This window comes from Akebia trifoliata, chromosome 7, assembly GCF_017979445.1.
Source record: "Akebia trifoliata isolate Shusen 1 chromosome 7, ASM1797944v1, whole genome shotgun sequence".
NCBI lineage: Eukaryota > Viridiplantae > Streptophyta > Magnoliopsida > Ranunculales > Lardizabalaceae > Akebia > Akebia trifoliata.
Genome location: NC_141381.1, coordinates 6,462,059 through 6,477,605, shown reverse-complemented (window position 1 = coordinate 6,477,605; position 15,547 = coordinate 6,462,059). Strand labels below are relative to the sequence as shown.

General features: G+C 34.5%; 2 protein-coding genes across 2 annotated transcripts; one reads left to right on the top strand and one right to left on the bottom strand.

The window, feature by feature from the left end:
• Positions 1 to 13,055: 13,055 nt before the first annotated feature.
• LOC147398132 (ESCRT-related protein CHMP1B) lies at positions 13,056 to 13,939 on the bottom strand. Its single transcript, XM_086447283.1, has one exon. The coding sequence runs from the start codon at positions 13,787 to 13,789 to the stop codon at positions 13,178 to 13,180; it is 612 nt and encodes a 203-aa protein (XP_086303409.1). The 5' UTR covers positions 13,790 to 13,939; the 3' UTR covers positions 13,056 to 13,177.
• A 136-nt stretch (positions 13,940 to 14,075) lies between these two features.
• LOC147398131 (calcium-binding allergen Ole e 8-like) lies at positions 14,076 to 15,111 on the top strand. The gene has a single exon (XM_086447285.1). The coding sequence runs from the start codon at positions 14,213 to 14,215 to the stop codon at positions 14,681 to 14,683; it is 471 nt and encodes a 156-aa protein (XP_086303411.1). The 5' UTR covers positions 14,076 to 14,212; the 3' UTR covers positions 14,684 to 15,111.
• The last annotated feature ends 436 nt before the right edge of the window (positions 15,112 to 15,547 follow it).

The following is a 15,547-nucleotide window of genomic DNA, read 5'->3' as shown; positions in this document are numbered from 1 at the left end:
GATTGTCCCATTACAGCTATCTTAAGATTGTCTCAGTGAGGAATCTTTGTTAGGCCAAGCAAGCAATACCTCCAATAGAAATGAAGTACCTTGTTTCTATATCTGATATTGCGACGCATGATCTGTAGTTCAATGGAAAACCTTGTTTCAGGAGCATGGCAAGCATTAGGCAGTGCCTGGAAAGGGGGTTCAAAACTGGGCCATAAGTAAGTCTTAAATTATCAACTCTTTAAAATGTAGAATTCATTTAATAGGTTCGAAGTTTTGAGTTAATCTCTAAATGGAATTTCAGTTGCAATCTAAGATTTTATTATTATTTTTTTATATCAGATAATTAATCTTGTACTATAATGTGCAGGGACTTAGTCATCTTTTTGTGGTATATGGAAGTTTTTGCTTAATTTTGTTGCTTTCATTTTCATTTGGCTTACATGATCTATAGTTTATATGCAGTTATTGATGTTTTAAGAATGATCATCCTTCATCCAGATAGGGCTAGTTTACTTCTCTAGCATATCGTAGATGGAGATGGCATACAACTTTGCAGGGATGCACCCTGCCTTATGTTTAACTTCCTGTTATGAAAAGCTTATTGGGATGAACATAATGCTTATGATTTCCATTTTAGATATATCTACAACATGCTAACTAATATTGGATCTGATGCTTTTCCTGGAATATTACTTTGAATTGAAGCTTGTGTCTTGTTGAATATTTTGTAATTTCAGGACTCTCAACCCGATTAGTTGCTGTGGTGCTTATAGTTTCTGGTGTTTCATATGTTTGTTATCAGTCATCATAGCTCTATTCTTTGGGTTTGATAGTTAATGTAGAGGTTATACGATCTTACCAGATATCTTGATGGATACAATGAAGAAAGTTATAACAGCTCTGGCATTGGCAGCAAACCTTTTAATTGGCATTCGTCCTGTGACAAATCTCTTTAAATATTCAGTCTTCCATCCATGACTACAAAGTTATCGCAGTGAGGTTAGTACTTCCTTCCCTAGAATAGTATCGTGGGCTAAAATCTCACTTTAGTTTGCATGGGAGCCTATAAGAAGGTTTGATAGCAAGTAAGTCTGAAGTTGTCACTATGTGGATACAAAAATTGGGGAACCATATATTGTGGCACATGCGTGCGTGTCTTTACTCATTTGAATTGAACTATGTTGTGTATCATGTTGAGTAGAGATCTTCAAAAATTGGGGAGCCATATATTTCAAACGTAAGTTGTGATCTTTGTGAGCTTAACCGTTGGCCTTTTTCTTTCGTTTTTTTTTTATTCCTTCCCTTTTTCTCTCTTTAAGGATGAAACGAGATGAGACTCATATTCTTCGTTATAAGTATTGATTTGATTCCTTCCCTTGTCAACAACAAAATGTGTAAGAAAACTCTCATTCAGTTGTGGCCTCCTTTTAGTTTCTATATTCATGAGGTTAAATATTTTCTTTTAACATAATACTTTTGTCTACACCATTTTCTTCATAAACTTGTTTGGGAGTTCTTCATTGGGCAACGACTCGTAAGTTTCAAATCTCTCCTTCTTCTTTTTGTCCTCCTTTGTGTGTGTGTGTGTGTGTGAATTTAGATCTATAATCCCATCCCATTGTTATATATATTCTTAAATTTAATGAGCTTTATGTGATTGGAGTTGATTTCCTAATAAGCAACTCATTTACCACTTTTTTTAGAAGCATTGATTCTAAAGGAGAAAAGAACTTTAATGGAGTTGGTGGATCCAAGATTGGAATTTGAGTTCAACAAGGAAGAGGTCTTGAGGATGATTAATGTGGCTCTCTTTTGCACTAGTACATCTTCGACACTTAAGGTCTGCAATGTCTACGGTGGTAACCATTCTCGAGGGTTGAACCATTGTTCAAGAGTTGGTTTCTGATCCAAGTATCTCCAATTACGACTTGAAAGTGGAAGCCATCAGGAACCATTTTCAACTAAACCAAGAATATGTGTTAAGTCAGATCCATGTAATGGATGGTCCAACAACCCTGAACAAAGGTAGGAATTACTATAGTTTGGGCACGATTATGATTCTTACAATAGATTTTGGAACTTAATTTAGGTTATTGTGCAGGAATCTTGAGCAGATTGCAATGGACAAACTTGTTATGATGGCTTACTTCAAGTATTCAAGAGTTAAGCCAAATTCTGGGGCATCAGGTATGCAAATATGAATACTTATGTATTGTTTAATTAATTATGATCCACCTGTATAGTTTTACATTCTTGAGGGGCAGTTAATTTATTATAGGCTCTGTATGTTGCGACATACTAAAAGACAGGTGTTTGATGAGTCCCATTCAAACAGGCAGACGATAACAACACCTTAATCTATGTCATTTTATGTTTATCTATGGTTTTTGGGGACTTGACCTAAACACTTTTCATTCTAAAATTTGATTCATAATCCGAAACGTAAGTTGTGATCTTTGTGAGCTTAACCATTGGCCTTTTTCTTTCATTTTTTTATTCCTTCCCTTTTTATCTCTTTAAGGATGAAATGAAATGAGACTCATATTCTTCGTTATAAGTATTGATTTGATTTCTATTGGGTTTGGCTCAATTCATTCATCTTTTTTTTTACAATTTTGAATTGCTATTGTCATAAAATTATATAAGGTATTGTGCTGGCCCCAAGTTGTTTGTGGGGGCAGATTGTAATGGACAAACTATCTCTTGCATTAATCAATCATTTGTGGTGTAAATTTAATTATTGAATTGGACTTAAAACTGATCGTGGAAGGTTTAAAGGGTACAAACATTCTTTGGTGTCTTGATATGTAGTTTTGCTGTATTTGAAGAGCTCACTCGGATATTGTTTGGGAAGTGAAACGTATACAAAGAGAGGGAATTCTTGTTGAGTTTGTTTACTATTTGTGGCCCAAATTTTAGATTATGAATCAAGCAACGAATTGGGTATTATCCCCAACCTTGTTTCACTGATCGGATACTTAGTTGGGTTCCTTAATGGTGTATTTCTTGAGATGCAAATTTATTTAGTTGGATTCTTCTGATGTTTGATGCGTGATGTTCAACCTCTATTTACTGGAGAAAGTGGTTTTGCAGGTTTTTAACAAGTGAATGCCTCCTGAATATGTTGATCTTGTATCAGGTTTTTCAAAAATTTCAACACCACATGAAGCCGTTTAATAACTACATTTAGGTTACCAGCTACACTTGTAGGCTTTGGTGTGAGATTTGGTTTAATTTTATTTATTTATTTATGTTGTTGGTGTTACTGTTGTTTTGGATATTAAGGTCGATGGTTGACTGATACTAACAGTGGTTTTGTATTTTAAAAAAATAATAATAACTTTTTTAATGATCTAGTTTTTTCAATTTATAAATTCAGAATTATATATATTATAAATCAAGAAAAACGACTGTCAATGATAGTCATTTTTCTCGACTGTTTTCGGCAATTGCAATTCAAAAACCATTCCTTTTAAAAACGACTTCTTTAAATACTGTAGGAGTAGTCTTTTTTTTTTTTAAAACGACTGTCCTGGACAACATTTTTGACGCATTATGACGTAGTGTAGCAAATATGTATACTTAGGATAGCTACGCATTTTGATTACCTAGAGACCTCGCAATACTAAGAAAATGAGACCTTGAGACTTAGAAATAATCACATTGGAATAGGAAGAAGTCTTACATCAAAATTCACACAAATTGACAAAATTACCAAAATAACCCTAATTTTCAACTCGTAGTTAAAAACTTCTCCCCACTAGAAAAATAAAATTCTGGAATAAATCTGAGTCTTTTACCAACATTCGTGCGAATCGACTAAACCTAGAGATTTTCGATGCATATGAAAATGAAATTATGAATTTTCACATGAAATGACGAAATTTCTTATATAAAATGATGATTTCTATTGCATGAAATGACACCCATCACCACATAACATGATAATTTTTATTATACGGAATGACACTCTTCACCATATAAAATGATAAAATCTCACATGAAATGACGACTCACTACAAAATTAAAACTGTAAATTAAAATATTGAAAATTGAAAGGTTGGACTTTTAATATAAAAAAAGATTCAATTAAAATTAATAAACAATTTTAAATTTGTTTGATAAATTATTGATCAAATACTATAATAAATTCTGGTTATAGTAATGGCCAAAGTCGTCGATATAGCCTACAACAGACGTCGCTGAAGCCTACAGAGACAATCAACCTAGTCGTTAGACGTCGCATCAAGATCCCTTGTAGCAACTTGTATTACCGATAGCCACATATAAAAATATCGTCGTTATAACAATGGTGTAAAGTAAAATTGAAATTTAGGCTTCAACGAGGGCTATTGGCCGTCGCTATAGGGTAAGTTTATTTTAAAAAGAATTGTTATTTCCACACAAACTTTTGCTAATGCCACATTTACAATGTGCAAGTTGTTGCTAATTAATAAAGGAATTAGTGTGGCAATAGTAAAATTTGGTGTGAAAATAATATATCTTTTTTTAAAGAGGTTTATAGCTACGGTCATGGCCATTGCTGTGAATAAAACTTCTTAAAAAATTGTGTAATTTTACACATGCACCTTCACGTCTTATTGAATATTGGAGATTATCTCTATATTTTTAAATTGTTGGCATGCTCCTTCACATCTTGCTGAATATTGGAGATACCCTTATTTTTAAATTGATGATATGCCCCTTGACCTAACCACCAATATGAAAAGATCCAAATGCCCCCATCTTGAATATGTTTTTTTTAACATAAAATTGCTCTTTTTTACATAAAACCTTAGTTTTTCCTATCCATTGACAATGTACTTTGCACCTTCACTAATATTAATGTAGCAACTGCATGCTCTCTCGTTGCCTAGAATCGAAGAGTACCCTTGAGGTAATTGGTGACAAGATCACAGTTGGCATACATTTTCTCCCCATTCCAACTTGAGTAGAAGACCATTATAGTTTAGACCCCCTTGATGATAGAATTGCAATAGGCGGGCATATAGATGCTTAGCAAACTATGCATGTCGATCACTATGTTATTCTCGTCAATGCCAAAACTTGAGAGAGCTTCTATTAGCACCTTAACTTTTACTTATACTCCACCATTCACTTATTTTAATTATTTTTTATTAGGGTGTAATAAGTAAGAGTTGGGCTGCCGATAACAGATCTCTAAAATTTATAGAAATTGAAAAGACTCTTAACTAACAAAAGTTTCAATAAATATGGCCATTAAAAGATAACCAAAATAATTGTGTCTAATCATTGATAACCGAGTCTGACTTTAAAGTGGGCAGCCTCCTTCAAATTTAAAGAAGCCCTCATCGATGCAATACACGCGGTATTTTGAATTTATTTCACGCGTACACTTCCACCAATGTTTGAAATACCTCATTGAAAATGTCATATGTAATCCAATGGGGAGGAGGGTTTCTTCAAATTTTGAAGTGGCCTGACAGCTTCAAAGTTTTTTCCATTGATAGCCAAATAGTTGGTGTTTATAGCACTAATATATTTATTATCATTGAAAGTTTTCTCATCCAATCATCACAATGATTTCTTTTGTAGGAAAAAATAAAGGCTCATTTTGTGCTTAAAATTTTTTTTTTCCCCCAAGATTAAGAGAGGGTTAGGCAGGCCAACCAGAGAAAAAGAAGCTACCAAAAAAAAAACAAATGATTACATAAAATACAACAAAATAAATTATTAAGGGTAATATAGTACATTTGAATATAAATTTTATAGTTAGGAGAGCTTTCTAAGCTGGGGCGGATCCAAGATTTTGCCCATGTGATGGCAACATAGTAGAATTTTTTTTGTGGGGACTACTAAGAGTGAAAAAAAAAAAAAATTGTGGGGGGCAATAGTGGCCCATTTTTTTTATCCACCACTAAAATCCATCGCAATAGCTCACTAATTCATAGACTTTAAAAATTCTTATGGGGGCAAGTGCCCATACTCTAAATCCGCCCCTATTTCTAAAGATATGGTCTTTGGTTCAATGAATATATGAGCCAACCAAAATCTGGCTTAGATAAAGTTACACCTCTGGATTCTATTAGTTAATATATCAGGTAATGGCCATATCATAATTCCTAAGAAAATTAAGCAGTCTTTAGTATACTTCATTATAATAATAAGGATAATTTAATTAAAGGTCAGGATCCCTCGACTCTTGAAGAATGACTAATGGAAAAAACACATGATCCCAATCGTTTAAACACAAAATCCAATGGTTGAGATTTATCCTCAAGATAAGTATTAAGAATCCTCGGGATAAGTATTAAGATACGCATAAATCTCAATTGTTAGATTTTGTATCTAAAGCGGTTGGGATCATATGTTTTCTCAAGAGTCATTCTTCGTGAGTTAACAGATCAACCCTTTATTTAATCATATGATTAAAAAATAACAGTTTTAGGGACATGGTCCACATATTCCATATTTATGAGTGGTTCACACATTAGTGCACCTTAAAAAATAATGGAGTTATGGGTGATAAATTTTTATCCTCCATAATATTGACACATGTCTCCTCGAGATATGAGATAAGAAATCAAATATTTTTCATTCGTGATATGAGTCAATAGATAAATCTGTAAGGGAGAAAATCAGGTCCAGAAGGTTAAGTAAATAATCTAACTCTCTATTTCACATGGAGTGAGTTTAGATAATATTTTAAAAATTATTTAAAAGAACCTCGTGAAAGGATTTCTTTCTAAATAATCCCTAAGTTTTATGCAGTAGCTTGATAGACATGTAGTAGACTTTTTCTTTCTTAATGGTCCCTTGTTACTGACGAGTTCACCGCTTTTTTATTTATTATCGAGTTCACAATTTTTATTGTCAAACTCACTACTATTTACTATTGAGTTCGACTAAAAACTTGTAATAACGACTTGTTTGGATATTTAAATCCAAAAGAACTATTCTTGGTCGATTTTCGTCCAAAACTAAGGAAAAAAAGAAGAAGTGAAAGAACCCTAATTTTTTTTACGTACATCTTCAAAATATTTGAAAATGACTTTTTCTTCTTTCTTACATCGTTTCTGATGGAATAGAATCTCCAAAACTCAATTGAGATGCTAGAAATCCAACTTTTTGGATGAAAACGGTGAACTTGAACGGTTAGGACATTCAATCATGAGAAATGTGGGAGATGGGGTTCAGGTACTGTTTAGAAAGAGAAAAGTTTTACTAACTGAATTATTAAAAAATTGCTTAAAACTTATGGACTACTAAGAAAAAAGTCCCTTCACAAAGGTCCTTATAAGTAATTTCCCGACGCTTTAAAAACCAAATCAAAGATCGGTTTGAATGTTTGTGAAATTAGTCTTACCCAGGTTCAATTCAGTAGGATGGATGTATTTACTTTAAAAAATAATAATTTTAAATTATGTAACCATTTTTCTTAAAGTACCTTTATTTATAATAGTGAAGTTCACGTATGTTGCATGCGATATAAGTTTATTTTTATGTAAAATGAAAATTTATTAATTGAAAAAAAAAAATTTCAAACATTTAACAGTGAAAATTTTCAAATACCATATAACCATATTATTTTGTATAAAGTCATAATTCATTATTTTTAGAAAAAATTATCATTTCTTATTTTTAAAATTCTAATAATGAACCCTCTTACATGATTAGATATTTGGATTTAAAGAAGGAAAATCCACAAAAGAATTTACCACTAAGATATCCATTTAGTGGCATAACTTAGTTGTTCAAATTCCATCTTGTGCTAAGATTACAAGGAGTAATAAAAAATGCCAAGTTAGGAGGTTAAAAAAACAGGAAACCCTTAAAGGTATCCTAATTGATTGTCCTCAAAATAACCAATCTCCCATTAGTTAAGAATTTTTTTTTTCTCCTTGGGACTCTATTTGATAAAGATCAAATCCCAATAAGGCTATGGATTTTGTAATATGTAAGCTCCTTCAAATTTGCATTCCTAGCATTGAGATTTAATCATCCAAACCTTGGCTAACCTAAGTGTGACCATGTATTGCGAATATATAACACAACCCTCAACCCCGACTTCAACCTATATATCTTCTACATTGTGTACTATGTCAGATATTGTTTCAGCCCCTTTGGAATCATATTCCAACCCTAATTGAACGTTGTAATCATCGTAGCCATTAACCTATTTGAACCAGCAACAATAGCTCAAATTCCCACCTTCGTTCGCCTATATTTTTGTCCCTTGAATCCTAAATTATATTTCTAAACCTTTACTCAAAGTGCTCAATGATAAATTTGGGGGGTCCAACTCAAAACTAATTGGCAATGAGTGGAGAGTCCCAAGAGCTTACAAGGAGAGAGACAAGAAAATTTATGTCCGATGTGAGATTAAACTCAACACACCCCTGCATGTGTGGTTCAGACTGGGCCAAAGTACGAGATAAGAACTGGGTGGCATGGAGGAGAAAAAGACCCACTGATACCATGATAAATTTGGGGGTTCAATACAAAACCAATTGACAATGAGTGGAGAGGCCCAGGAGTTTATAAGGCGAGAGACGAGGCAATTTGTGCTTTGTGTCCCCACTAAACCCACACGAAAATCATTACTCCATTGAAAATTGAAACACACAAACATATAGTAAATGTTTCCTCCAGTAATTGTTTCAAAAGCAAAAAAAGTCATACATCATATAAAAATAGCATCAATGTCATCATGAGAGCCATAGAAATGGGGTGTTGAAATGGATCCGTTGAAACATTAGGAAAGAAGAGAAGAAATGAAAACATTCGAGTGAGTATAGAAATAGTCCTAAGAGGATAAATGCAAAAAAAACACAAAAACAAAAAACAATTGAGATGGTTTGGATATGTGCCATGAATAACATATGTAAGCCATGGTAAAAACAAATGTTTTAGTACAAAGTCAAGGGATCATAAAACTTTGGTACAAGACAGAATATCTAAATGGGTGAATGCAAAGCCGAAAATGATGTTAATTGGGGTAGTAAAAAATATATGAAAACTTTGCCTTGACTAAAGATATTGCCCTAGATAACGAACCCCAATATCTCCAAACACCAAGTTGTGCCAACCACCTCCTTGGGAAATTTGGAGGATGAGGACATCTTACTAAGGCCTCACAAAATGAGCAGCAAGAGCAATAGGACAAAACCTAACAATATTGTATCATCAATAATAAATAGGTGGAAACCAATGCACTTATACTCCAAATCTAGAAAGTGTTGCATGCAACAGGCCAAAAGCATAATGCTTAAACATTTATCTGAATTCGGAATGGCTCCTAAATTACAAGAACAATTCCCACATCCTTCCCTATCATTAAAGAACTTATACATGTTATTACAATCACTCATAATAATCCTGAACTATATTTCTGAATAGACACATTTTATTATAGCTAGATCCTTAGGGTCTGTTTAGAAAAATTCAATCCAACTCCACAACTTTTTCAATTTCCTTTTTTTCTTTATGAGGACCTTAGCGCCAACAGAGGTCTTGACCCCCACCCTTGCGTGCCAAAAAAAAAACATTTTGACCTGAAACCTAGTCCAGTTTTCACCTATCGAACAAACTATATGGTATATGCGAAAATAATCTGCACTCTTTTCTCTAAGTGCTAAAGACAAGGATGAATCAACTGTAATCTTGTTTCTTTGATTCTAGATGCATGAGGAGTTTTAAGGGTTTTTTTAGTATATATTTTGGTGGGAATGGGATTCCTCAATTTTGTGTGAGTGTGGGTGTGGGCTTGATCTTTTTCAGCCCCTCTTGAGAGCTTTTTCACATGCAATTGGTATTGCTTATGTTCTCATTGTATCTTTCTTGTATTTTTTAGCTAATCAACGTACCCAATAAAGCACTTGATCTACTCAATGCATCCAATTTTCTCTCACCCCAGACTTGCACACCATCTTTACTCAAACCCAACCTTGGTTTGGCACCTAATCTGACCGAGTTGCAGCCCTAGGTAGAGCATTTAAGTAAATCCATAAATGAACAGACAGATAAAAGATTCATTTGAAGGAAATATAATCATACTACCTAACCTGTACAAAAAAACCAGACGAAAAAGAACTACATTCAAACATTACAAAACTCAACCTGCATAATTTGTGCCTTGAATTAATTCTCTCAAGACCACTTACACCATAAATATAAAAACTTAGCCAAGAATTCACATCCTCTAATTCAGTAACTATTATTTTAACTCCTGAAATTATCTAAAATAATTTTTAAATTTCAACGCATGATTTTATTCCACAACATCCTTCTTCTATGCATTATTTTAATTCCTGAAATTATCTAAAATAATTTTTAAATTTCAACACATGATTTTATTCCACAACATCCTTCTTGCATAGAAAAAAATAAAGAATCTGATGTTGGAACTCTAATAACCACTAGATAAGTTGGCCACCATCACTAAAGCATATCTGCAACCTGTATGGGATGTGCTTTGTGTAGAGAAAACAAAATATAAGTGAAGAAAATACCATGGCAAATAAGCTCAACTCTTGGATAACCAATCTATTTTCTCAGGTTGTTCTTAGAGCCAGTTAGTAGTTATCAACAATAATAATAACCTGAGATAAAAGATATATCAAAAGTATAAAGCTTGAGGAAGAAAGACATTCCATTTGCTGACACAGCTAATCCCTTTTTTTCGTGTTCATATTTGGATATTATGAGTTTTATCTCTTATTTATCTAAATGTTTTTTTGGGACCAGATCACCTTATACTTGTATGATATTAATATTACTTATATTTATTACCATGGACAAGAACATGGTCTATGGATTGGTCAAAACCCAGATATGGACCAGATCCCCTATCTACAGGGATACCCGGTTATCAAAAATAATATATATGGCCATATGGATCAAGATCCGTAGACACATAAAGCTACAACGGGTTTTGTCTTATATGAGCAAAAAGGTTCGGAATGGGCTGATTTTTTGTGAGGATGATCTCTGTGGTGAGGGGATCATCCTTGCAAAAAATCAGCCCATTCCAAAAATTCTACCCCATCAAAAGTGGTTTACAAAAAATGGACAGTCCAGAATTTTTCAACTTGTAAACATGGGGCTAGAAGTTTCAGAATGGGCTGATTTTTGGTGAGGATGATCTCCTCGCCATAGAGATCAACCTCACAAAAATTCAGCCCATTCCAAACATTTTTGCCCCTATGAGACAAAACACGTTGTAGCTTTATGTGTATGTGGATCCCGACCCTATATATATAAGAGAAATAATATAATCATAAACTGTGAGAAACCATATCGTGCCTAAAAATTCATCCAATAAGTTGAGTAAGAGAAATGAATAAGCAATTGTTAACATTTAATATACACAGTGCAACTATGGTTCACTCTTATTGCACTGAATTGTTCAATAGGAACAATGTAATTAATAAGGATCTCAATTTCTATTGAATCATATCTGAAATACCAAGAAAGAGCAAACATACATAAGGAGGATAGGTTTTCTAACAATATACTTAAAGGGGGGCGTTCAAGGGACATAAGTAAAAACATATGTAAAAACAATAATTTTTCAAAATATGGGTTAGAAGTTTTGGATTGAGCTGATTTTTTGTGTAGATGATCTCTATGATGAGAAGATCATCCTCACAAAAAACTAGCCCAATCTGAAACTTCTAAATCCAGCCAAAGTGATTTACTAATTATTGGTAAAAAATTGACGGACCACATTCTAAATCACTTTTGATAGGGTTAGAAGATTCAGATTGGGCTGATTTTTTGTGAGGATGATCATCCATATTTTGAAAAATGATTGTTTTTACATATGTTTTTACATATGATCATCCCTTGAACGATCCCCGTACTTAAAAATGAAAGAAAATTTTCAAAGCTCTCAATTATGAACTATCTATAATTCCACCATTTGCTAAATTAAACATTGAGCCCAGCAATCAAACTGAGTTTTTTCAATTCTCTTGAACTCATTATCTTAGTTTTTTGTTGTAAAGGTGGATTCAGGACACAAAAAAGGAAACCTTGAACCTTAGTTTTCTATTTTTTCTCCTTTGGAGTCATTGTAAATGGTTGTCTAATTGGAGAAGGAAAGAACAGCAGGTTGAGGCAAATTGGAAAAGAAAAATTGGGATTGAAAGAACATGTGTTCTGAATAGGAGTGGCATTTCAGAATTTCAAAGTGTATTATAAGCACAGTCGCCACTCCTTCAAACCAAATGAGTGGGACCACTGTCCCTTGTGGCGATTTCTGATTATCAATAAATAATCAAGCACTCATCCCAGACCAGAATGACATAGCCAGATAGTTCGAGACAGAGTCAATGACTCCACATCATTTATAAGTTATAACTGATCCAAAGTGAAATATTCACTCTAAGTACCGAGCACACACTTAGAAAGCATTTCACAACCAACCGAGAGGACCAAACATTATCACAAAGTACCTAAGATATGAATATCAAGATTTATTACAGCAATGTTAGAAACAATACAAGAAAACCACAAGCCCTAGAGGCCAAGATGACCTTCCAAGACTAAGGGAGAAAGTTCAACAGTCAAACAATAAGTTTCTAAACCCTACACTGCTTAAAAAGAAAAGACCAATTAAATAGCACACTTTCAATATTGATAATTGTAGCTTGTTCACGAGTTTTCTTTCCTTCATGTACCCTTATATTTCTATACTCCTAGATTGTGTTTATCAGATTGGATCATACAATTATTAGACAAGGTTTGGTACAACTTAGGGTCTGAAAAAAACCCAATCCAATAAGATATTAGACTAAATCCGCAAAACACCCACCCTGATCTGACCCAAATCGATCCATCAACAGCCCTAATCACAATACCTCGATCTTGCATCCAACATTCAATACGGTAACATAAAAGAGATCTAGGAAAGTTAAACAAAGCATTGAGAAATTACATTCCAATACCCTATTTTAAAATTGCTGCTAATTAGGAAAAAATGAAGGAATTTGAAGACAGCCCTACATTTTTCGAGGAATTCAACAAACATCAAGCAATAAATTCACTAAACCCAATATTTATTTTGCACAAATACTTCATAGATGGAAATCTATTACTATAAATTCTCGATGGTAGAATCATCCAAATCCAATCCACATAAATCTCCACAGATTATACACATTACATAGAAAATATCCGAAAACCCAGATTCTCAAATTCCTTACCCTCTTGCCTTCAACTCGGCGAGGCGCCTCGACAGATCCTCCTCGTCGGCCTTCTCCGTCGTAGCAGTCGGAATCGAATGCGCCGCCGCCTGCGGAAGTCCCACCGAAACCTCCAACCCGTAATCATCCGCCACCTGTTGCATCAAACTGTTCACCTCTCCTTCAGGCGTAGACAGAGACGTACTTCCAGCCATAGAGCTCTCCATGAACTCGGCCTGAACCTCCATATTAACGAACTGCTTCTCAAACTGATCCATAGTTTCCGACATCTTCTGCAAATTTCCGGTTGTAAGAGACGATTCAAGGGATTTAACGATTGAACCCATGGATTTGCTGATTGTGGTCATCTTGGCTTGCGTGTCGAGACGAGAGACCACGGCATCGAGACGTGATGCAAGACGGAGGTAGTTCATCTGCTCACTACGCTTGCGTATCGCGTTCTCTGCGTAGATTCGAGCTCCATCCATGTTTCCCTTCTCAATCGCTTTCTTGACCTTGAGTTTCTCGGATTTCTCTTCTTTCTCGCACTTGCGAGATTGGCGTTGAAGGCTTTTCGAGGTGAATTTGAGTTCCATGATCTGGTTCATGAGCTTCTCTGTGTTCCCCATTGGAGACAAATTGGATCGGATCGAGAGATTGATCGATTCTCTCTTGAATTAGGGTTAGGGTTTTGATGGAAAATGTCTTATTTGATGGTTTAAAAAGACGTAGTAATGGATTAAAATGAAGAGCTGACTTTGGGTTAAAGCAAGTTAAGTCTCAAGAGGTGCATGCCATCAATTTAAAAACACGTAAGGGTGTATCTCTAATATTGAGTTATTGACTACTCGGTTTAAGAACCGTGTCCAAACCGTGTTAAAAAGTCTTCTCTTACATATATTCTTACAACCAAACAGTCCTCAAAGACCAACCATAACCCTATATATACATACTGTCGAAAATCGAAATAAAGACGCAGAGAGAGTGAGAGAGAGTGTGTGTGTGTGTGTGTGTGTGAGAGAGAGAGAGAGAGAGAGAAAGAGAGCGAGAGCATGAGTAGCGAAAACCCTAAATCCTCCATTTGTCTGGAAAATATGGAGGAAATCGAGAGGGTTTTCAATCGATTTGACACCAATGGAGATGGAAAGATCTCCTCAATCGAACTCTCCAACGTTCTTAGCTGTCTCGGATCCGAAACATCTCCGGAGGAGCTGAAGAAGATGATGGAAGAGATCGATACAGATGGAGATGGATTTATAGATCTGAAAGAATTCGCAGATTTCCATATTGCAGGATCCAACGGTGATGATGGGAGCAAAGAATTACAAGAAGCGTTTAATTTATATGATAAAGATAAGAACGGATTGATATCTGTATCAGAGTTGCATATGGTGTTGACAAGCTTAGGTGAGAAGTGTTCGATTGAAGATTGCTCTCGGATGATCAGATCCGTTGATTCTGATGGTGATGGAAACGTTAATTTCGAGGAGTTCAAGAAGATGGTGGTCAACGGGCTGCAATAGTTGGATCGAACGGTGGAGAAAAGCCTAACCCATGGAAGTATATTTGCTGATACATGGTATCTTTTCTCTGCTCTTCTTGATCTGATATGGTTTCTTTTTTATTTGGTCAAAATTAGAAGATTTGATAGCATGAAACCTCATGCCACTTTACTTGGAACAAGCTTAGCTTAGGTAGCAATGATGTATTAATAGTTGATACAGACATTTTAAAAATGGTGGGCCCACTGATCATTTCTATATGGTCCATCACATGGTGGGACCACATGGATCTGATTCTGGTTTGAAAGTCAAACTTGTCGCCTAGAAAAATCTGTAATAATTTCCAGAAGATCACCATTGATCTTTAATAATTTCCTCAACTGCTGTTTGAGGTTTGGAATGTTGTGATTTAGATAAACCATTTAACTCGGTTTAAGATTATTGATTAATATATCTGTTATTTTAAATTTAGAAATTAAAACATAAAATACAAAAATATTAATGTGACTATTTGGCATGGTTTCCAAACTCGAATGAGACTGAAATGTATCACCCGAGTCATCTCGGTATCACCCAACAACGAGACGGACGGACAAGTAAATGTGTTAGATGAGATTTAAAACCCAGGTTCACTTTTCTCATTATTGAACGGGATGTCTCAAATGTATTGGAAAACTCATCCGAGATGACTCGGTCTCACTCACAGATGAGACGTAAAAACAAGTTTTAAAACTATGCTATTTGAAGGGGGGATTGATCCATGATTAGTTAGGATGAGGCCAAATTGTCTCGCCATCTCTTCTTGAACAAGATAGATCATTTGACTTGATCTACATCATTTAATATATATATATATGGGTCACGTTCCTAAGACTCATATTGAGA

Bases quoted from the DNA above. Each gene is read 5' to 3' on its own strand.
- LOC147398132 (XM_086447283.1), bottom strand. From the start codon at position 13,789: ATGGGGAACACAGAGAAGCTCATGAACCAGATCATGGAACTCAAATTC.
- LOC147398131 (XM_086447285.1), top strand. From the start codon at position 14,213: ATGAGTAGCGAAAACCCTAAATCCTCCATTTGTCTGGAAAATATGGAG.